Consider the following 22,771-nt stretch of genomic DNA (forward strand, 5'->3'; position numbering starts at 1 on the left):
GTGTGTGTGTGTGTGTGTGTGTAATGCATTTTAAAATCAAAATAAAAATGAAAAGCTAACATTATGAATTCTAACAGAGGAAGGGAGGTCTTGGCAAGGGAGGGAGCACCTTCTTCCCTTCACCCTTTCACTTGGGTAACTGCTATTCACTCTTCAAATCTTAGTTTAATTATACTTTCCTCTGAGAAGTCTTTCATAATCACCACCAGGCCAATCCCCAGACTCAAAGCAAAGTGTTCATAGGTAGAAGCACTTTTCCTGTAATTATAAAAATTTGTTATGTAAATGTTCAGTTAATGTCCTTCCCTTTCAAGGGAAGGGGAGGGGGGATAGTAGGGGATAGGAAAGGTAGCAGAATACAACAATTACTAATAGGGCATTATGTAAAATTGTGGATGTGTAACTGACGTGATTCTGCAATCTGCATTTGGGGTAAAATTGGGAGTTCATAACCCACTTCAATCTAATGTATGAAATATGATATCTCAAGAGCTTTGTAATGTTGTGAACAACCAATAAAAAAAAAATGTCCTTCCCTCTCACTAAAGTAAAAACTCCATGAAGGCCAAGTGTATGTTTTGCTGACTATGGTATTTCTAGGGCCCAGTAAATATGAAATGATTATAATAATGTGTTGAATGAATAAAGGAATGAAGAGATGAATGTCTGAATCATGAAGATTATACAATAACAAGAGAAATCCTTTCATCATAAAGGGAGTTTAAAAAAAGACCTCTAGAGATTAGCAGATTAATAGCAAGTAAACATATCTGTAACAATGCAGTACCATGAAAAGCATGGAATTCAGTTACTAGGCAGAAGACCTGAAATCAAGTTTTTAGTTTAACCAATACAATCATATGTAGCTCACCTCACTATACTTTCATTTCCTTAAAATGCAAATAAGAGGAAAAAAAAGCTTGAGTTCCAGGACATTTTTCTCTCTTAGTCTACTTTCAACTCACTGGTCATTGTTGGTATGTTCTGGGGGTTCTTCTTCATCTCCTGGCCCTATAATGCTGGAGTGCTCCAGAGTCAGTCTCCAGCTTCTCGTCTTCTCACAGACTCTTGGATGAGCTCATCTAGCTCATGGCTTTACATACTATCACCATGCTAACCTATCCTGAACTTTTAATTCCTGCCCACACATCTTCCCTAACCTTCAATTGCCTAATTAACATACCCACATTTATTATATCTTAAAACTAACATGTCCAAAACCAAATTATTAATGTCCCTAGACTCTGTTGTAGCAATATACTTCATCTCATTGACAGCTACTCAGACTTAGTTGCTCAAACTCAATCCCCAGAATTGTCAATGATTCTTCACTTTTCTCTCTCATCGCACATCTGCTTCTATCAAGAAATTTTGTTTGCTTAGACTCACAAAACATAATAGAAATTAATTACAGTTTACCTCTTCCACTGTGACCATACTCAAGTCACCATCATTTTGTGCATGGATTACTGCAGCAATTTCTGCCTCCGCCCCCTCCCCTAACCACCAGTGTTCTACACAGTGCAGTGACTGCAGAGCCACAGCTCCCTGGCACTCTATCCACCTCACTAAACATATGTCCTTATCACCAACTGACATATGTATTTAATTATTCACTTGTTTACTGTCTTCCCTCACTAGAACATAGGCTCCAGGTGGCAGAAGGGTTGTTTAAGTCACCTTTATATTCTCAGCACCTAAAATGGGTATGGTGTTGCAGTCACTGGAGGAGGAGAGGAGGGAATGAAGGGTCCTAGATTAAAACCCACATTTGTCTGACTCCCAAACCTCACTATTCTGCTGACATAAGACTCTTTAATCTTAGTAACAAGGCTAATATTAAAGAGGACCTTTTCATTCCAATGAAGCTATACTGAGATCTATGTGTCTGAAATCTTTTGCATATGTCCTACACTATTTTTGGTGCATACCTTCTGCATAATTACTCATCTTTTTTGTAACTGACTTTACCTTTTAAACTAAAATACACTTTTATATCACTTTTTACAACTGAAAAACAATACTTGCCATAATTAAGTTATAACTAGTAAAATACATATACATTCACCCACTTATACCTGTAAACTATTGCCAAAGGTAGGAGAACTGAGGATCAAGGAGAAGAAATGCCCAGAGATAAGGAGAGACAGATTTTTCATGGATTTGAAAATCACAAAAAGAAATTTAAATTTCACCCTATTGGCAAAAAGAAACAAGATTTTCAACCAGGGGAGTGGGAGGAGGCCAATTTTACAAACACATAAAGACAATTATGATAAAAGGCAAAGAGAGTTTATTACCTTGTAGCAAACAAACAAACAATAACAACAACACCAATGTGAAAAGGAAAGATCCCAGCAGAGCAACAGCTACTTAGCATTCCAGATAGGAGAAGATGAGATCTAGAAAGAAGGTCAAGTTGCAGGCAGTTGATTTTTTATTCTCTAAGCTGAAAGTCAATAAAAGTATATGATCATTGTCAGTTTATAGACAATAGTTAAAGCCAGGAATATAGATAAGATTACTGAGAAGAGTCACTAGAAAGCTAAGGGAACTTTTAGAAACATTTACAGAGAAAAGTCTGAAAATATTTTCTCAAACATTTAAGGAAAAAGCAAGGGGGAGAGAAACTAGTGTTATAGAAGTCTAGTTTCCAGGAAAATGGGGTTTCATGGCATTAAATAATACATGTATCAACAGATTGGCAAACAATATAAAAGACTGATCACATGTACTGTTGGTAAGTAAATAAATTGGGTGATTTTTAAATAGCATTAGAAGAAATGTAAAATATATTGATAGAGTTTATGCAGGACAATTTCTACAATCAAGATTTTGAACATATAAACCCTTCACCTAAAATGTCCTAAGAATTTACCCTAAGAATATACTTTCACAGTGTATGAAGATATGTGCAAAAGGAAATTATTCACTGCAGCATTATTTGTAATAGTCATAAACTAAATAACTACCAAATAGGGAAATGGATACGAAACTATAACTCATCCATATCGTGACACCAAAATGTACTGCTATGAAAGGGTGTCTGAAACACTGTTTACAGAAACATATGCACACAATAATTCCAGTTCTGTCAAAAAGGGCAAAACTGTGTATGTTCATGAATAAATCACACAGAAAAAAATTAAGGGAAAGAAAATACCATAGGCTTTTTATAGCAATAACTCCATGGAGTAGGAATGAGAATAGAGAGGCTTGGGAAAGGAGATGCCACACAACTGTTTTGTACTATTTACCTCCTTAACGAAAAGCATGAATAACTTGGATAAGAATTTTTAAACTGCCAACACAAATATAAACTTAAAAATTCAACAATTTAAAATGACTAAAACCATGTAAACTATGAAGAGCACCACATCCCCCCAAAAACTATGAAGAACACCACACTTCCCATGCTCACACTCAGTACTGATCTTTCTATTGTCTTTTTTTTCAGAACCCAGATACCTAAATTAAAAAACCTGGGAGTCATTGTACAATCCCTTCCTCCCCTCCTCTTAGTTCTTTCAGTCAGCCAGTCAGCAAATATTTATCAAGTGCCTTTTATATGCCAAGAGCTATTTTAGATACAAAGACAACTGTTTATAGTTTGTCCCAGAACAAATTTAACAAACTTAAAAAAACAAAACTGCCAAATCAACTGCAAGTCCTCTAGCGTTAGTCTCCTAAAGTATCTCTGAAATACCCCCACATTCTAATTTTTTACTATTATTTCCATAGTTTAAATAAGAGATGAGAAGGGATTAAATTCCTTTGAGTCTATGCTCCCTGAATTCCTTACACACCCCTCTAATCCACCTTCATACTGTGATTAATGGAAGTTGATCAAATCATTCCTGTTGTAGAAATTTTTCAATGTCATCATTATCTTTTGAATAAAAAGAGACACTCCATAATATAATATACAAAGTCCTTTATGATGCCACCTTAGATGTTCTCCATATCCACCACTCTGTCTATCCTCCAAGCTGTATACTTCACATACTGAACTGCTCACTGCTACCTAATATTCATATTTTCCCATATTCTATGCCTTAAAGATGTTACTTCTACTTAGAATTTCATTTACTAAACTGGTAAACTCTTGCCAGAGCTCAAGACTAAACTATCCAAGCTTAAGTTTTCCTTGATGGTCTCAATACACCTCTACTACTGCGACCTGATAGGACAACCATTTATAGTGGCTATCTCCTGTAAGCTCTTAAAGGACAAACATCATATCTTTTAGTGTCTCTAATCCTGAAATCTCCTTTAGTAGCTGACATTAGTAGGTATTACATATGTACATCTTGAATTAAAGAAAAAAAAGAATGAATGAATGAGTGTATAAAGAGTCTGTTTTAATAGACCTTGAGTAAGGTATATAACCCAAGACCCAGTGTCCTAGTGTATAAAACAAGGATAATTAAATCTGCCTCAAGGTTATTTTAATAATCATGGGACACAAGTGAAAGGTCCTAGAAGTGTCTGATGTATACTGAATATTTAATAAATGTTTGCTTAAGCTTGCCTTAAGTGCAGCTTTTTTTCTCTCTCTCTTTTTTTTTCTTTTTGTGTGTGTATGTGTTGGTGTGGTTTGGAGATCAAATCAAGGGCCTCACACATACTAGGAAAAGTGTTCTACCACTGAGTTACCACCTTAACTCCCTATTTCTTTGGTAACTTGAATACTGAATTTCAAACTAAGTTGGAATATAGCTTATCTGTAAGTTGGACTCCTTTATTCCCTAACAAGCAATCCTTTTCTGGGTCAGGATGAATTCTTCATATCAGTAATTCTAAGCATGCTCAGCCTCACATCAAGATTTTGTTCTAATTGTCATTTTTGCCTAGAATTTTATTTTCTGTTTTAATATTCTAAGTTGGAATTATACCATTCTATTATTTAAAGCTATCATGCTACCTTTTAAGTTAGTCACTGAGAGGAACTATTAGGGTTTCTTGTATATGCTTGAGCTTTCTAGCCCCATTATCACATACTTCAGAAATTCTGATAGTTGCCAGTCTTTACTGACAATTCAAAAGCTTGATTTCATATTCAGACTCTAAACCATACACTTCAATACTGAGTTCTTCATTACCATGGGTTCTCTATTATTGTTTCTTAATTTCAACCATATAGTCAGTTCTAAGATCTTTGACTTCTGGGTCCTCCAATATTAAGAACAGCCTTGAGCACAAAAGGCAACACATACTACCAAATTAACCCCCCAAAAGACATCGAATTCTAAACAAAATTACACATTCAATATTGATAGGTTACTAAGGACAATTTATATCCCATCACAACAGATCTTCTTTAAAATTATTAATTAATATTATTATTAATTATGTAGGATATTACCAAGCCATGTTCTGGATATCCTGTTTATATACACATACACACATTTCTAAAATAAGTATTGTGTTATACAAAGGAAGCTCTTTCCCTTAAAACATATTAGAAAATTTTTCCCCCTAGTACCACAAAATCTCATCTTTCCAAATTCAGAATTTACTTCAGAAATAAACAATCTATGATCATGACAGTATAGTACAATCTGCCTCATTATTGTTGCAATAATATGTTTTATCATAGGTCGGAAAGAAAACAAATTTGTGTTCCACTGCCATCTAGGTTCTTTATATCTCATATAAGGATATTAAAGAAATTATATGCAACCTCAGTGTAAGACATAGGAAAATGACCTAATTTATACAGAGTATCTACATGTTAAAAATGTAAAAAATGAAAATAAAAAAATTTATAATTCTGAAATTGTGTGTAAAAACATAGCAAAGAAACAATTATTTCAAAAATTAGACTGTTATGTTAGTTGTATGTAATAAGGCTCTGAGTAAAACCATTTTTAAAGAAAACAAGAAAAAACCACTTAGTTAAGTTACCTGTAATCATTCCGATCATCAGCTTTTATTCCAGGCCAATCTCTCTTCAGGTACTGACTAGCCAACTTCTGGATACCCTGTTAAAAAAAATATATTTTTTTTTCTAAAATAAGAATTGTGTCATAAAGGAAGCTCTTTCCATTAAAACATATTAGTTAGAAAATCCCATTGTTCCAAATGAAAATTTAATTCAGAAGTAAAGAGCCAATGACAGAACATCACAAACTTCTCTCTTTATTGTCCAGTCCTCTCGTTTCCATTTTTAGGAAAAAGATGAGCCTGAGGATGAAGACACTGAAACTTAAGTGATATGCATTTCACTTCACCAGACCATTTGACTAACCATAGAACAAACTATCTCTGGTATGAAACAGGGAACACAGTTGTCCAACTCCAGAGCTTGGATCACACAGTTTGACATCTCAGTTTCCCACCATTCCTTAGCTGAGGTGTGGGCACATTTCTAAGTCCTAGCAACAAATTCTCACATTCAAGAGAAGGAAGACTGCATTTAATTTGGAGCAAACAGACAAACAATGGCTTAAGGATTAATGAGCAAACTTTGGTGGTGTATCATACTAGTAATTCACCAGATTCGAGATTTTTTTTCTTTAAAAAACAAAAAAAATAATAACACGAATCATTTCAAATCAAATAAATTAGTTCTACCAAAAAATAAACCCACTTACTATATTATCTATGCAATATAAATCTGGACAAAACAATATCTATAATATGGAGGAGCTATGGGACTCTTGAAGATTTTTTTTGTTGGGAAATGAAGTTAAAATACTCATTCCAATTATGTAACATATTACTTTTAGATAATAACAGCCATGGGCCTCTAACATTATAGCAGGGCCAACATAATTGGATTTTTAAAGAAATCATTAATTTTGGGATATTGATTTCTACCTTGTAGGTGTAAAAAAAATAAGAAGAATACTATGCTGAAATGAAGAACAATCACAGAAATTCATAGACCATCTACTTTAAGCAAACGTTGTTCGACTAAAAAATCAATGTTTCACTCTACACAAGGTAACTTTCTAATAAGATCTGCTAGCAAATCAATTTGGCTTAATTAAATTCATTATTGAGAGCCTTTGTTGAAATAGCATCATTTTATTCCAAAGTGTAGCAGGAACTGACGCACCTTAGAATCTCAAGTTCCTCCTGAACTTGGCAATAGTTTGGTTCCACTATTTCCAGGAATTGTATTCTACAATATATAATACTTTCACTTAACCTATCTCATACTTTGGGAAACCCAATTACTAAGGTTTCCCTGAATATATGCAGTATTTTGTCACTTCTGTACCTTATTCCTACAATTCCCATGGCATGAAATATCTTCTCATCACTCCCATTCCTACTTGCTGAACTTGAACTCTGTATCACTGCTTTTTAAACTGATACATATATTTCCTAACACAAAACACTCAAAAGTACATACAGTAAAATGTGAAAAGTTTCATTGCATAGGTATTTAATTTCATTTCAATCCAGCGTAACAATTTATCATTCTTCCTGCATTTATTAGCTATAATCCTACAAAGAATATCCATCCCTGAACTATTTTATTGCTTTGAGGTGCAGTTTTTAAGAAAAAAGATGGGATAAATATTTGATTGTTCAATTTTGTTCCACAGATGAGTAATGAATTTTAAAAGTAACATTTTAAACTCATGTAAACTCATGTATTTTAAACAATGATATGTTCCAATTAATTGCAGTCATTTTTCTTTAGATGCTCAAATTGTCCTCAAATTGTGCCTTTCAAGTTGGCTTCTATATTGTACCCCAAGAATTTGTTTGCTTCTTTGTTTTCTCTAACAGATCCTTTCACAGACCTGCTTCTCTCTGTGATACCTGACTCCTTTCAGTAAGAAACCATATTTAGAGCACACAATCCAGGCACACTTTCATACTTCAGGTTTTTGTGTCTTTCTCTAAAATGACTTTTCTAACCACTCTACATAAAGTAGTTCACCCTCTATCCAGTTATTTTCTCTCATACAACACTACTCATTCATAATTCTTATAGATGGTTACTATCTGATTAAATTATAGTTGTCTGGTTGATTACAAGCTCCATCGGGTAAAGATTTTCTCTCTTATTTATTTAAATCACTATAGCCGTAGGTTATAGTACAGAGACTAGCATTTAATTACTAATAACATTCACTGATTGTATAAATTAATGCCTCCTACATTACTGTTTCTAATGTATGACAGTAATCTCCTTTTGCATTTTTGACATTCTGAGTTAGAAATACTTGATTAAAACTTCTCTGGTTCCTGCTGGATACAGTGGTGCCTGTCTGTAATTCCAGGATTGCAAGTTCAAGACCAGCTGTAGCAACTTAATGAGACCCTGTCTCAAAATAAAAAATAAAAATGACTGAGGATGTAGCTCAGTAGTTTTGTACCCCTGGGTGAAATCCCCTGTACTGCCAGAACAAAAAACAACAACAAAAAAAACCTTCTCTGATTCCTAATTTCTGTATACTCAAAGGAAAAAACATGCTGTACTAGATTTTTGAAATTATGAGTAGGTGCCTTAATATAATAAATAAATTGATCAATAAAAGTATAATCAAATTTGACCATTCTCACTATTGAAATGGAATATCCACACATATGTTCCACACGTATGCTGAGAAGGTATCACATGTTAATTTTTATGAAAGCTGAAATAAGTAAAGCTCCCTGAATTACAAGAACTCATCTGTTAGAGAGGAATAAGAAGTATACAAAATAAAATGTTAGGCTTGGTTACTACCACATAAGTGGTACAATGTGGTAAAGTACCCAAATAAGGAAAAGATCAGGTGGCATTTTCTTTACAAATTACATATAAGTTACATATTCTGTTTGATTGCTGCTAACAAATTGTTTAGCAGATTAGGTCTTGAACAACGATCAAATGGCTCTTTAAGTATTTGCAGAACACTTCACACAGAACATAGATGTGACATGGACCTCTTCTCACTCATGAGCAGGACCAGAACACTGTGCAGAGTGACAGTACTCTCCATACAGAACAAGTGAACTAAATTACCAAGTCCTTTCACACATACATTTCTTTTACCTTGTTATAAATACAGAAAAATAGGACATTTGCTAAGATTCTTAAAGTCATAAAGATGACGCCTAGTTAAGTTTAAGCTAGAATTGCAAGTTATCAAAAAGTCTTTACAAAAGACATAATTTTAAAGTGGATTTTATCTAATTTTCAAAAAAGCATGAAATTATGTTAAAATTTTTTGTGCATTATAAATTACAACATGTTTCTAGAACTCTAAACCACAAAGTTGAACTGTATTAAACTGAATGGGCCCTTCAAAGATGAGATGAGGGATTCATGAATCAGACAAAACAGTGCGATCTCTAGATGAAAGACTTTATTCAAGTTAGTTCACAGAGACAGGAATCACAATTTCTGTGTGCTCTGCGCAGCTGTTCAAAACCTAATCTGCATGGAAGCTAAGAAATACACTGGGGCCACTACAGGAAAGGACCTAAACCATATTTAATGCCTCTAGTAGCATTCTACACTTAAATTAACTAGTTTCTCTCTTACATCATGCTTAAAGTTACATCTGATGAATGAAAGGTTTGTTTATATAGAAAATTATCTACCCTAATTAATTTGCTAAGGAAAATAAACTATGGCTTACAATAAAAAATAAAATTCACTCCCCAGCCTATAGCATTACTCTCTGAAATTTGTTCACTAGACATACGTTTATTTATATTGACAGGAGTATCACTGATGCATAATGTTGATTTCTACTATAGTTCATTCTGGAGCAGTGACTTCCATAAAGATGTAGTTCTATCAATATGCCCTTTAGAATATTCAGTGACATCCCATTCCAACTTTTTAAAAAGCCATCAGTGTCTGATGTGAGACTTGCTTTGTTTTACCTCTCAATAACTCTTGCTGTATTGCTTTAACAAATGAAGAAATACAAAGAAAGCCACTGTTGAGTAGACACTGGGAAATGGACTGATGGTTTAACCTTTGGCCCATTCACCACAGCAAGCTAAGCAGGAGGATCCTCCATGGCTCTGGCACTGGTTATTTTGTATACTGTTCTTGACCCAGCATATACTGAAACTTAATGTTTTAAATAAAATTTAAAATAAAGGTTTACCATCATATGACTCTTTAAAATATTAGGAAACCATATTCTTAAATATTATGATTAGGAATATTAGGAACCATAGTCTTGACATACTACATTATTTTTTTTTTGAGAGAGAGAGAGAGAGAGAGAGAATTTTTTTTAATATTTATTTTTTAGTTTTCGGTGGACACAATGTCTTATTTTATTTTATTTTTTATGTGTGCTGAGGATCGAACCCAGCACCCCGCGCATGCCAGGCAAGTGCATTACTGCTTGAGCAACATCCCCAGCCCCATACTACACTTTTTTGTCATGAATTTCCCAACATCAGGCAAAGTATCATTTAAAAATTAGGTTCCCTACATAAGCTAAATACTTTCAAACTGATAGAATGATCAAATAATTGTCTTTGCTATATTCTTAAATCACATTTACAGTAAAAGATTAAGAACTTTATTCCTTAAGTTATGAAATATCTTTCATGGTTTTGTATAATACATAATTGGAAAAAAAAGTTAAGCAGTATATCTTTTAAATAACATAATAAATTACCTTTAATTACTTTTCTATTAATTTCATGATGAAATGAAATATTAATCTAATGTTGTTATGTGCTTAAACACTAAATATATATTTTAGTTTTTTTGCTTTCATGAAAAATAAAGATTAATTTTATTTAATTATGTAAAAAATAAGAGCTATAGACATTTTAAATAACTTGTCTTGATTTAAAGATCAAACACAGAATAAGAAATGTATGAAATTTAACTCTAATTTATAATAAAAACTCAAAAAACTTCAAGTGGAAGGAAACCTCCTTAATCTAAATTTAAAAATCCACCAAAACCCTGCTGCTAACATACTTTCGGAATAAGGTATGGATGTCCTCTCTTACTAATCCTTTTTGACATTTTCCCAGAAGTCCTATTTACCTAGTATGATAAGGCAAGAAAAAGAAAGAAAAGACTTACAGATTTAAAAGGAAGAAATAAAGCTATAAAGCTATCATTTTTCACATAGCATGATTTTTTATCTTAAAAAAACTCCTGGAACTAATAACTGAGTTATTTGCAAGATTGCAAGATACAAAGTCATTATACCAAAATTAACTGCTCTCCTATATAAATGCAGTGAGAAATTGGGATTTTTTAAAAATTATGATCATTATATTTCAGATATAATTTGACAAATATGTACATGATCTGTATGTGGAAAACTCCAAAATACAGTTAAGAAATCAAAAATGAACAGAGAGATATGATGTTAATGGGCTGGAAGACTTCATATTACTGTCAGTTGTTTCCAATTTTTTATTTATATGGTATTGCAGTTGAGGATACATGACTGCATTTGTCAAAATTCCACAAAACTGCACTACCCAAAGTAGTGCCCAGATCTTGGTGTCAAATTCCATTCTCTACTAAAAGGAAGCAAGGTTCCTTACAGAAAAGTCTGATTCAAGGGCTAGGGTAGGGAATCTGCCAGAAGGTAAGAAAGTGTACCCTCCCCGCAAATGGGGACCCTGTCAAAGGGATCCAGATATCAATCTAAAAGACCTCCCAAAGGCCAAGAATGAAACAATTTAAACCACAAAATAAAGTAGTATAGGATTATAATCAACATAAAGTATGAAATGAGGGTTGGGGTTATGGCTCAGTGGTAGAGTGCTTGCCTTGCATGCACAAGGACCTGGGTTTAATCCTCAGCACCACATAAAAACAAATAAATAAAAATAAAGATATTGTGTTCATCTACAACTAAAAAAATATTTAAAAAAAATAAAGTATGAAATGAATACTCACAAGTTCATTCTCATATTTAAAAATGATTGTAAATAAAAGGGGAAAAGAGACAAATCTCCCATATAGAATTCCAAATAACTTGAATAGCCATTTGCCACTCAAAGAAGTAGAGCTTAAATCCCCACCCCCTGAAGATGGCTTCACTGAGTACCTTAATAAGGAGGAAAGAAAGTAACTTAGAAACTTGTCAAATACTACTTTGGCCAAGTGATCAAAGTTAACATCATCGGTAATAAATCATACTGACAGCATGTACCCTTTCTAAAAAAAAATGTTTTAATTTTGTTCTAATTAATTATACATGACAGTAGAATGCACTTTGACACTTTGTACACAAATGGAGCATAACTTCTCATTCTTCTGGTTGTACATGATTCAGAGTCACTCCACTAGTGAAATCATACATGTATATAGGATAATAATGTCTGTCTAATTCTACCATCCTTCGCATCACCACAGCTCCTTGCCTCCTGCTCACTCCCCTTTGCACAATCCAAAGTTCCTTCATTCTTTCCTACCCACTTTCCAACTATGGATCAGTATCCGCTTATCAGAGAAAGTATTTGGCTTTTGGTTTTTTAGCAGTGGCTTATTTTGCTTAGCCTGATATTCTCTAGTTCCATCCATTTACCTGCAAATGCCATAATTTCATTGTTCTTTAAGGCTGAATAATATTCATTGTGTGTGTGTATACCACATTTTCTTTATCTATTCATCTGTTGAAAGAATCTGGGTTGGTTCCATAGTTTAGCTGTTGTGAATTGAGCTTTTATAAACATCAATGTAGCTGCGTCACTGTAGTATGCTGATTTTAAGTCTTTTGGGTGTAAACCAAGGTATGGGATAGCTGGGTCAAATGGTGGTTCCATTCCAAGTTTTCTGAGTAATCTCCATACCAGCATGTACCCTTCAAGTAATATGTTGAAAATGGTACTTCATCTCTGAGGTGTTCTTCCCTAAAACCTATAATTATAATGTAATCATGAGAAAAACCTAAGAAAGATGCAAGTTGAGGAACACTGTACAAAAAAAAAACCTGACTGATACCCCTCAAAATTATCACGATCATCAAAAACAAGATGATCACAGACAGCCAGGTGTGGTGGTGCAGGCTGTAATCCCAGTGGCTCAGGAGACAGAGGCAGGAGGGTCACAAGTTCAAAGCCAGCGTCAGCAACTTAGCAAGACCCTATCTCAAAATAAAAAGGGCTGGGGACGTCACTCGGTGGTTAAGTGCTCTTGGGTTCAATCTCTAGTATCAAAAAAGAAGAAAAAAAAAAGATGATCACAGACTAGTAGAACCTAAGGAGACCAAGAACTAAATATAATGTGGTATACTACATAATCAGGGAAGGAGAAAGGGAAGACAGAGGGGAAAACTAGTGAAATCCAAGTAAGAAAAGTACACATGTTCATTAATGAAATGTACCAATGTTAATACCTTGGTTGTGAGAAATGTACTAAAATGATGTTAATATAGTAATAGTAATAAGGGAAATCAGGAGAGGGACATATGGGAACCCTGTATTATCTTTGCATTTGTCTGTAAATTAAAAGCTATTCTTAAAAAATGGAAATAAAACAGCTTTTGAATCTTATTTTAGAATTTTCTAATTTAACACTTAGGAAAATATTTTATAATTTTTGTTGACTTTAAACAATAAGAGAAAACTTCAGAACATATGAATACATGTAGATTTATTGCTACTAAGTAAAAAGCCAAACTGAATTTAATAGCTACCATATTTTTAAAATGTACTTTAAGACACTTTGATAGGCTAAGCAGGATTTTTGCCCCCTTTTCTAATAAAAAAAATTTAAATGCATAAAAATTTAAAAAAAGAAAAATAAATATTTACACGTGCAGTGCCTGGAGACAATGGTTAACAAGGTAACATATTTAGTTTTTGGTTGTTTTGGGGGGCGTTGGGGGGTACCAGGGATTGAACTCAGTGGCACTCGGCCACTGAGCCACATCCCCAGCACTATTTTGTATTTTATTTGGAGACAGGGTCTGAGTTGCTTAGGGCCTCAACATTGCTTGAGGCTGACTTTGAACTGACAATCCTCCTGCCTCAGCCTCCTCAGTCTCTGAGATTACAAGCATGCACTACTGCACCTGGCAACATATTTGGTTTTGTTTAGATAATAATTTCAATAAATAATACTTAAGAATCAAACACAGATCATCTGGAATTAGTTTACAGAATTATAATTTTTATTGTGACTAAAGTTTATCTCTATCAGTATATCCTTACAATTAAGAATTTTTAAAAAAGCTAAATAGCCCCAAACCACATCTAAATGTGTTCTGCTAAATGATATATCAATTGAGTAACAATCTTCAGCTGTCTCAAAATCATTCTACAAGCTGTGTTCTCATTTTAAAAAAAATCAAATAGATAAATACAATAATAGTGCAGAGTCATATGAAAAGTAGATATGCAGTGCTCTAAGAAAGAATGAAAAAAGGACCCATGAGTAAGGGGAAATGGGTTGCATATCCAGATAGACTTAATTGACAAATGTGTACATAATTAAAGATCAAAAAGACAGATCAGAGTTAACTGGCTAATAGAAGCAGGGCATGCAGCAATAAAAGTAGAGAGTCAGTCAAGGGATAAACTATGAACACCAGGAAGAAAACTGTGCCCAAACACCCAGCAACAACGAAAAAGAGGAAAAGTTTATTGGGGCTCATGGTTTCAGAAGTCTGAGTCCACAGATGGCTGGCTCCAGTGCTCTGGGCCCAAGGTGAAGGCAGAACTTCCTGGTAGAATGTGGTGGAGGAAAGCAGCTCATAACAATGCTACCAAGAAGGAAGGGGGAGGGAACAGGAGACAGGAAGAGAGAAGAGTTGCTCTCACAAGAGTCAAAGTAATATAGACAAGCCCCCCAGCGGCCTTCTTCCTCCAGCCACACACTATCTTCCTCCAGCCACACACTATCTGCCTCAGTTAATCCATATCAGTGGATTAATGCACTTATTAGGTTAAGGTTCTCATAACCCAATCATTTCACCTCTAAACTTTCTTGCATTGTCTCACACATGAGCTTTTGGAGGACACTTCGTATCTAAATTATAACAGACACCTCAAGTACAACAGGATATACTAAAAACTATAAAAAGGTCTTTTGTTTGTCTGGGTTTGTTTTTGTTTTTGTTTTGAGTAATCTAGAGATAATTTATTTTTATTTCCATAGAAACCATTATTTAATTTTTTAGCACAAATTATTACATTATTTCTAGAGTAACTCATCATGCTAATTATTTTTTATGCCTTTATATATGTACTTTGTTGTTTTTGTTTTGGGTTTTTTTTTTTGCATTACAATTCTTAATACACATATATACCACAATTTTTCTATCTCTGTTTGTATATAAAGTATGCTGACACCCAATTCAAGTCTTCATACTTGTACTTTGTATAATGATGTCCATCACATTCCACCATCCTTGCTAATCCCCTGTCCCCTCCCACCCTTCTTCCCTATCTAGAATTCATCTATCCCATGCTCTCCCTCCCTCCCCACTATGAGTCAACCTCCTTATATCAGAGAAAACATTCAGCATTTGTTTTTTGGGGATTGGCTGACTTCACTTAGCATTATCTTCTCCAATGCCATCCATTTACCTGCAAATGCCATGATTTTGTTCTTTTTTAATGCTGAGTAATTCCATTGTGTATATATGCCACATTTTTTTTTTATCCATTCATCCACTGAAGGATATCTAGGTTGGCTCCGCAGTATAGCTATTGTGAATTGTGCTGCTATGAAAATTGATGTGGCTATGTCCCTGTAGAATGCTGTTTTTAAGTCCTTTGGGTATAGTCTGAGGAGAGGAATAACTGGATCAAATGGTGGTTCCATTCCCACTTTTCCAAGGAATCTCTATACAGCTTTCCAAATTGGCTGTACCAATTTGCAGCCCAATCAGCAATGTATGAGTGGGACTCATCACATCCTTGCCAACACTTATTGCTGTTTGTCTTCATAGTAGCTGCCATTCTGACTGGAGTGAGATGATATCTTAGAGTAGTTTTGATTTGCATTTCTCTGACTGCTAGGATTGAACCCAGGGGTGCTTAATCACTGAGCCACATCCCAGCCCTTTTTATATTTTGAGATAGAGCCTCATTAAGTTGCTGAGGATGGCTCTGAACTCATAATCCTCCTGCCTCAGCCTCAAGAACTATTAGGATTACAGGTATGTATATAAGAGGCTAGAAATCAGTTTTTGTTTGTGTGTATGGTGCCGGGCCTTGTGCATTGCAAGGCATGCACTTTTATCTACTTTATCTATATCCCTAGCCCCTTCAATTTGTATTTTTGAAACATCATTTTCATAGTTAAGTGGAAATCAAAATTGGGATTAAGCAAAAATTATAGAAACCACTTAGAACATCACAGGAGAGGATTTGGGGAAACAAGCAGAGTAGAAGACACAGTAGGTCTCCCAACACAGACACTGGAAGAATGTGTCAGATGCAATTATTTTGGAACTTTGAAGACTACTGAAGGCTTCTGTCAGGGTTTGGATATGAATGTCCCCTCAAAAGGTCAAGTATTAAAAGCATGGTCCCCAATGCAGCAAAATTCAGAGGTGGGGCTTTTAAGGATGAGGATTCTGATTTCATCAGTGAATTAATCCACTGATTAATTTGCTGCGAGGTGGGATCTAATTTGAGGAAACAGATCACTGGGGGCACGCCCTGGAAGGGTTTAACTTCTCAAAGCCCTTTCTCCCCACTCTTTCCTGACTGCCAAATGAGCTAGTAGTTTTCCTCTGCCATGACCTCCCACCAAGAGAGTCAGCCTCACCTCTGCCCCAGAGCAATGAAGTTGGCCAACCATGGTCTGAAACTGTGAGCCAAAATAAACTTTTCCTCCTCTAGTTTGTGCTTGCCAGGTACTTTGGTCACAGCAATAAAAAGCTGACTAACACAGCTTCCAACTTTCACAGAAGATCTGAACAGTAAATGGTGGACAATTTTGGTCAACTGCAGTCTTAGCTTAGGAGTGGCGATTCATTTTCTATCCCCAACCCAGTAGCAAGTAGTCATACATATGCTCTTGTAATGTTTCCATACAGTTAGGGAGAACCAGAGTGAGCAAACAGTATCCTATGTTGTGCTATGATCACTGATTACTCATTATGATCATGAAGGCACAGACATAAAGTAGGAAGCCATTGTTGCACCTCTCCCCCCACTGTTTCAAGCACATCAGGCTCAGGCTGGAGTCATTTCCAAGGTGCTCAATGGACCAGTTCCCTTTTTCTCTCTTTAGTTTTTGCTCTGTCCCCTTTTGGGAGCTGGACATTCAAGATTAGGATGTTCAGAAACAAGTGCATGGGTTGGGGTTGTGGCTCAGTAGCTGAGTGTTTATCTCGAACATGTGAGGCACAGGGTTCAATCCTCAGCATCACATAAAAATAAAACAAAATAAATATATTGTGTCCATCTACAACAATAAAAAGATTTTTCTTAAAGAAGAAACAAGTACATATTTGATTGTAATAATTTGGCATAACTGAAAAAATGGTGATATAAAAAAATAGGAGAAAGTGGGATTGAGTTATTGGAACAAATTTTAACTTGTACACATCCAATTTGTTCTTTGAAGCTTTTCTTACTTACATAATGAATTCTTCTTTAGTGCCCAGGAAATCTCTGTCCTTAAAGTAGTTTTCCATAAAAATTGTTTTTTTGTTGTTTGTTTGTTTTAAAAAGCCCTGTTAATGTCTTTCTTTTATTGAATTCAGATTAACAGCAACATTACTATTATCATTTTTAAAGTAGAATCATAAAAAAATTTTAGAAGACATTTCCTCAGATTCAATGCAATGCCAATCAAAATCCCAACGGCATTTCTTGTAGAAATAGATAAAGCAATCATGAAATTCATATGGAAAAATAAAAGACCCAGAATAGCAAAAGCAATTCTAAGCAGGAAGTGTGAATCAGGAGGTGTAGCGATACCAGATTTCAAACTGTACTACAGAGCAATAGTAACAAAAACAGCGTGGTACTGGTACCAAAACAGGCGGGTGGACCAATGGTACAGAATAGAGGACACAGAGACTAATCCACAAAGCTACAACTATCTTATATTTGATAAAGGGGCTAAAAGCATGCAATGGAGGAAGGATAGCATCTTCAACAAATGGTGCTGGAAAAACTGGAAATCCATATGCAACAAAATGAAACTGAATCCCCTTCTCTCGCCATGCACAAAAGTTAACTCAAAATGGATCAAGGACCTTGATATCAAATCAGAGACTATGCGTCTGATAGAAGAAAAGGTTGGCTCCGATCTACATATTGTGGGGTCAGGCTCCAAATTCCTTAACAGGACACCCATAGCACAAGAGTTAATAACAAGAATCAACAAATGGGACTTACTCAAACTAAAAAGTTTTTTCTCAGCAAGAGAAACAATAAGAGAGGTAAGTAGGGAGCCTACATCATGGGAATAATTGTTTACTCCTCACACTTCAGATAGAGCCCTAATATCCAGAGTATACAAAGAACTCAAAAAATTAAACAATAAGAAAACAAATAACCCAATCAACAAATGGGCCAAAGACCTGAACAGACACTTCTCAGAGGAGGACATACAATCAATCAACAAGTACATGAAAAAATGCTCACCATCTCTAGCAGTCAGAAAAATGCAAATCAAAACCACCCTAAGATACCATCTCACTCCAGTAAGATTGGCAGCCATTAGGAAGTCAAACAACAAGTGCTGGCGAGGATGTGGGGGAAAGGGTACTCTTGTACATTGCTGGTGGGACTGCTAATTGGTGCAGCCAATATGGAAAGCAGTATGGAGATTCCTGGGAAAGCTGGGAATGGATCCACCATTTGACCCTGCTATTGCCCTTCTCGGACTATTCCCTGAAGACCTTAAAAGAGCGTACTACAGGAATACTGCCACATTGATGTTCATTGGAGCACAATTCACAATAGCTAGACTGTGGAACCAAGCCCGATGCCCCTCAATAGATGAATGGATTTAAAAAATGTGGCATTTATACACAATGGAGTACTACACAGCACTAAAAAATGACAAAATCATGGCATTTGCAGGCAAATGGATGGCATTAGAGCAGATTATGCTAAGTGAAGCTAGCCAATCCCTAAAAAACAAATGCCAAATGTCTTCTTTGATATAATGAGAGCAACCAAGAACAGGGAGGAAGAGCAGGAGGAAAAGATTAACATTAAATAGAGTCATGAGGTGGGAGGGAAAGGGAGAGAAAAGGGAAATTGCATGGAAATGGAAGGAGACCCTCACTGTTATACAAAATTACATATAAGAGGTTGTGAGGGGAATGGGATAAAAAAAATAAGGAGAGAAATGAATTACAGTAGATGGGGTAGAGAGAGAAGAATGGAAGGGAAGGGGGGGATAGTAGAGGATAGGAAAGGTAGCAGAATACAACAGTTACTGTTATGGCATTATGTAAAAATGTGGATGTGTAACTGATATGACTCTGCAATCTTTGTAATGTTTTGAATAACCAATTAAAAAAATAATAAAAAAGAAGACATTTACTCAGAAAGTTACAGTTCTAATAATAACTCAGATGTATCATCTCAACTTATTCTGTTTACGCAAAACTCATAGTGTTGCCTTTAATATACAGAAAAGACACAGAAGTCATCTAACATATGCTCCGCTTTCCACCGAATGCTGGTATCATTCTGACAACTTCATGAAAGTATGTGTTAGGGCTGGGGATATAGCTCAATGGGTAGAGTGCTTGCCTCACATGCACAAAATGTTGGGTTCAATCCCCAGCACCACATACATACATACATAAATGGGTTACAATGGCATCAGTCTGAGAACATGTTAGCTGTCCTGTTTACATAATGCTGTTGTCAATATGAGTATATAACTTGGAAATTTATTTAATAAAAGGTGTCCTCCTGGGGTGGGGGCTGGGGTTGTGGCTCAGCCGTAGAGAGCTTAGCATGTGCAAGGCCCTGGGTTTGATCCTCAGCACCTCAAAAATAAAAAGATAAATAAATAAAATAATGGTATTGACAACTACAACTAAAAAATAAATATTCTTTTTTAAAAAAGGTATTCTCCTTTTAAGGAGGAGCAAGGCCAAATCTACCCAATGTTAAATAATAAATACTCAGTTTATTTTAAAGTTTTTAAACCATCTCCCCCAGGAAAAAAAAATTTTTTTTTGTCCTGTAGAGTTCCTTCATTTATTCTTAAAGCAATTTCCCGTTAGAGACAAAATAGAATGTACTGACTTAGCCTCATTCTACAATTTCAATAATTTTAAATTTTTTTTCTATTTTTCTGTAGACTGTCTAACCTAAAAGTGATAGTTACACTTTTGTAACTATTTCTTGTTTCCTTCTCCCCATATTTTGGGAAAAAGAAAAAGATACACAGTTACAGTCATTTTTCTATAAATAATCAAATTATTAGGTGTTAAAGACTGAATTTAGGGGGGTTTATTACAACATTAGAAAACAGAAAAATAACTTCTGGATTTTTAGAGTAAAATATCCAGAGTTTTGGTTTATTTAGAACATTAATGAGTCAGAAAACATCCTTAAAATTGTAATTTTTGAAAAAAGTTTTTTCATTAAACTTATATTTCAAGGAAAAGATTATCTGATACCTATTCTTCAGGTCCCTGACATGTACATTGTTATGGGCATGAGCTGGTTTCTGTTGTTTTAAAATTATTTTTAAAAAAGTGTTTTATTATCATAATTGGGCTGCCTGCTTGATCTGAAGACAGCTGTAAAAGCAATTCCTTCTCCAATGTAGAAACTAGAATGCATTAAATCAGCAAGCAAATAATAATCCCACATGTTTGACTGTAGTGATCTGGAAGTGGAGGTGGAAATCCAGGAAAAAAATAGCCAAAATGGGATTGAACATTCAAGGTAAACATTCAGATGAAAAAAATATATAACTAATCATTGAAAATAATATTTGAGTGCTTACTTTGTATCAGATGGTTCACATTTCTTAATGAACTTTTTATGACTACCACCTTATATAGCAGATACACAGGAAGTTTTCAAAGGTTAAGTAATTGGAATAAGATCACCTAACCAGTTAAGCCTACATGTAAATCCAGGTCTTTCAAAGATTAAAATAATTTCAGACCACTCAACTTACTCAGATATAATTATATGCTATCTCAAATCACTATTTGTTTTGACTAAGAGCTGTCTATAAGGGGGTTGGGGTTGTGGCTCAGTGGTAGAGTGGTTGCCTAGCACATGTGAGGCACTGGGTTCAATCCTCAGCACTACATTAAAAAAAAATAAGGGTATTATGTTCATCTACAACTAAAAAAAAACTTTTTTAAAAAGCTGTCTATAAGTTCTTTAAAGAATGGGGCTATAAAAACCTAGTCGTTCACAGTCTTTGTTTAATAAATAATTGCTAAACTGACCCATTTCCCATTTTGGTATTTAGTAAATAATTGCTGAGCTGACCCATTTTCCATTTCGGTGAACAATTATACAATACACTAGTGTATGTAACAATTACACAATACAATTGACTAGTCCCACCTACCAGTTTCCCTAAATACTAATATTTTTTACTAGTATGATACATTTATTATAATTAGTGTGATATGTTTGTTACAATTGATGAAATAATATTGGCACATTGTTAATTGGCACATTAAGATTCATTCTGTACTGTTCTATAAGGTTTTTCTAATATATATTTTTTAGTTATTGATGGACATTTATTTATTTATTTATTTGCAGTGCTGAGAATTGAACCCATTGCCTCACATATGCTACGCAAGTCCTCTACCACTAAGCTACAACCCCATCCCTGTTTTATAAGTTTTGACAAATGCTCAATGTCATATCTCACCATTGAGTTATTATAACATATCACTGTACTGAAATTCTCCAATATTCCATATACTCAACCTTTCCTTCTCTACCTCCTCCCCACAATCTCTGACAATCACTGATATTTTCACTGTCTCTATAGTTCTGCTTTTTCCCACACATATTTGGAATCATACAGTATATAGTCTTTTCATATTGGCTTTTCTCACTTGGTAATATGCATTTTAAGGTCCCTTTATTTCTTTTAGTGGCTTGAATCATTATCTGCCATTCACCCTACTAAAGGACATTTTGGTTGTGTCCATGTTTTGATAATTAGGAATAAAGTGGCTTACAAACATTTGTGGGCAGATTTTTGTGTGAACGTAAGTTTTTAACACATTTGGGTAAATGTCCAGGAACACAACTGCTTGATCATATGATAAGAATGTGTTTAGCTTCCAAAAATGGCTGTGTCATTTTGCATTTCTACTAGCAATGAAGAAGTCTTGTTGTTCAATATTCTAGCTTATATTGGTGGTGTCATTATTTTGAAACCTAGCCATTCAAACAGGATGTACTGGTATCTCACTGTCAATTTCCTAAGATGATACCCAGCATCTTTCAAATGCTTTTTTGTCATCTGTGTATCTTTGCTGTTTGTGAAGGAGTCTTTAGTGATCAGACTGAAAAAAGACTACACAGGTTTACACATAATGTTGAGTACTGCTTATGACATGAACATTCAGCACTGTTAGTCATTTAATTTTTTTATTTTTATAGTACTGGTAATTAAACTGAGGGATGCTCTCCCATTCAGGGTGCTACATCCCCAGCCCTTTTTTACTTCTTATCTTGAGATACTGTCTCACTAAGTTGCTGAAGCTGGTTGCAAACTTGTGATGCTCCTGCATATAACTATTGCAAAAAAAAAATAGAAATAACTGAAATTTAAAAAGCATTTATCAGGGGCTGGGGTTGTGACTCAGTTGGAGAGCGCTTGCCTACCACGTCTGAGGCCCTGGGTTCAATCCTCAGCACCACATAAAATACTCTATTTAAGGTATTGTGTCCGTTTATA

At 34.8% G+C, this 22,771-nt stretch overlaps 1 protein-coding gene across 1 annotated transcript in view; it reads right to left on the minus strand.

Annotated features, from left to right (window-relative positions):
- The window catches only part of Fchsd2 (FCH and double SH3 domains 2), a 251,959-nt gene that overhangs the window by 134,136 nt on the left and 95,052 nt on the right, over positions 1-22,771 (minus strand). The window contains exon 4 of the mRNA XM_077796870.1: positions 5,908-5,984. Within this exon, the coding sequence (XP_077652996.1) occupies positions 5,908-5,984 (77 nt within the window). The remainder of the gene's footprint in view (positions 1-5,907; positions 5,985-22,771) is intronic.

The sequence above is a fragment of the Urocitellus parryii genome, chromosome 4 (assembly GCF_045843805.1).
Source record: "Urocitellus parryii isolate mUroPar1 chromosome 4, mUroPar1.hap1, whole genome shotgun sequence".
In the NCBI taxonomy this organism is placed as follows: Eukaryota; Metazoa; Chordata; class Mammalia; order Rodentia; family Sciuridae; genus Urocitellus; species Urocitellus parryii.